At 29.2% G+C, this 2,506-nt stretch overlaps 1 protein-coding gene across 1 annotated transcript; it reads right to left on the reverse strand.

Moving 5' to 3' along the window:
• Nucleotides 1–2,018: 2,018 nt before the first annotated feature.
• LOC123896207 (LIM domain-containing protein PLIM2b-like) lies at nucleotides 2,019–2,303 on the reverse strand. Its single transcript, XM_045946623.1, has one exon. It carries the CDS (start codon nucleotides 2,301–2,303, stop codon nucleotides 2,019–2,021), a length of 285 nt encoding a protein of 94 aa, XP_045802579.1.
• Between the last annotated feature and the right edge of the window lie 203 nt (nucleotides 2,304–2,506).

Here is a 2,506-nt window from a genome sequence, read left to right on the forward strand (position 1 = left end):
ACGATAAGGATACAACCAAACTACTCAAGATAATCCATAATAACTTGTGGGCATGGAAACGGTCCTTGCAATTATGGCTTTTGATTTTAGTCCCTACAAAAAAAAAGTTTGATTTTAGTCCCTGCAAAATACCAAAACTTTTAAAAAGGTCCTTGAAGTGAATTTTTGGCTAACATGTCAAGTAGTTGATGATTTGGCAGATACTGACTAGGATTTTTTATGACGTGAAATTAACAGTTAATTTTTATTTAAAATTAAAAAATGGAAAATAACAAGTCAGATTAAAAAAAATAAAATAAAGTGAAAAATAGAAATAGAAAATTACAATACACTTACAAAAAAAAAAGTTAATATATTATTAGATTTAAAAATATATTAGATTTTAATATCAAAATAGAAGAAAGAAACCACGCAAAGAAGAAAAATACGGTTTCTGTTCATCTTCTTCAAACCGATAGGGGCTAATTTTATTTTGACGGTGAGGTTAATTGAAATTGAAAATTAGGATAAGAAAGAGTTTTTGTTCATCCCCTTAGAATTATAGAGTTCTTCTTCGTGAGTTCTTCTATACTATTTGTTGTTGCTCATCTTCCTCAATTTTGTTTTTGTAATTTTGTTTTCTACTATTGGCTTTGTACATCACCATGGGTAATTGACACCCACACACAGGAAGCTTTTCTACTGAAGAAGACGGACCACCTTTGCTACTCCACATCTTCTTTCTTATTTGCGTGAATTATCTTTCAATAGCAAATTTGATTCATGAACCCTAATTTTTGCCCCTTCTTTGCGTGATTTCTTTCTTCTATTTTGATAATTTATTTACGGTCAAAAAAAAAAAGTTTGATAATATTTTTTTTAAATATAATATATTTTTGAATCTAATATATTAACTTTTTTTTTGTAAGTATATTAATTTTCTATTTATATTTTTCAATGTATTTTGTTTTTTTTATTTTAAAAATCTGACATGTTATTTTCCATTTTTTAATTTTTAAATAAAAATGACATGTTAATTCCAAGTCATCAAAAATCCTAGTCAGCATCTGCCAAATCATCAACTACTTGACATGTCAGTTAAAAATTCACCTCAAGGACCTTTTTAAAATTTTGGTATTTTGCAGTGACTAAAATCAAACTTTTTTTTTGCAGGGACTAAAATCAAAACAGGCCGTAATTGCAGGTATCATTTTCATATTTAAGCCGTAACTTGTGTTACTATATTCTCATTTAAATAATTAACTAATTTAATTAGTTAAAAAATTCACATATAGGGCATATTTTGCTCTAGATTCAGTTTCTACTTGCGACTAAATATGATGCATGCTAGAGGCCAAACTTTTGCATCAACGTTCAGTCCAGTGTGTATGGTCATGGTTAATGTGGCATGCATGTATTCTCTTATTTGGCGACCTTCTCTTGCTTGGAGGGTAATTATAAAATCAAGTAATCTTTAATTTGAAATTATTAATTTTTTCAAAAGTTTTTTTTTAGTTAACTAATTGTATAAGTAATATTACGGTGTGATAGGCTCAATTATCATCTCTTTGCGCCTCTTATGTCTTTACTTTTCATATTAAAATCTCATTTGGTAACTAGCAAAAATTTATGTTACATTTAAAAAACAAAAAGATATTTCAATTTTTAAAGTAAGACACATAATTTTTAATATGGACAAAATAACATTTTTACTTTGTTTATTGGTAGACATTAATAACATTTTCATTACATATTTGCTAAAACATATCATGAACTAATTTGTGCAAAATTGGCACTTATTGGGCAAAGTTACCACTTTGTAGGATAAAATAAAAATTTGAATGAAAGAATATATTGTATTGCTCAAATAAATTTGTTTGGAACTTTTGATCACAAACAAACTCTCATGTTGTAGCTTACAAATTAAACCCAAAAAACAACTTTTGAACAAATAATTAAATTAACAGTAAACTTCGACTTAAAAAAAAACCTTGCTCCAAATCAAACAGAGCAAGGAATTTTTTTTTTTACTGTTTCATTCAAGAGGTTTCTTCAGCTGGTTGGTCTTCAGGTGCTTCATCAGCTTCTGCTGGTTGTGAAGGCTCTTCAACAACTTCAAGTGTTGTTTCAGAAAGTGGAGAAGAACCATTCCTCTTGTGTGCAGATTTGAGTACATGGCTATAGTTACCTTTCTCCATGAAAAGTTGTGCAAAATGGACCCTACAGTAGAGGACACCATCAAGTGCAGCATAGTTTGAATGTGTGAGAGGGCACCCTGCATGAGCACACCTAAAGCAATTCTTGTGGTAGCATTCACCTTCCATTGTCACCTATATATATTTTTAATAAAACCAACAAAAAAAAAAGCGTTAGAATAGCTCGCTACCCCGATTCAAAAGTAAACCAATACGAAAAACATAGTTTTCAACTTTGATGTTGATAAAAGTACTTTTGTTACAATTCCGCTATGAAACAATGCTATAGTACCACTATAGCCGCTATTTGATAGTATTTTGTATTAAATAGC

This window comes from Trifolium pratense, linkage group LG7, assembly GCF_020283565.1.
Source record: "Trifolium pratense cultivar HEN17-A07 linkage group LG7, ARS_RC_1.1, whole genome shotgun sequence".
In the NCBI taxonomy this organism is placed as follows: Eukaryota; Viridiplantae; Streptophyta; class Magnoliopsida; order Fabales; family Fabaceae; genus Trifolium; species Trifolium pratense.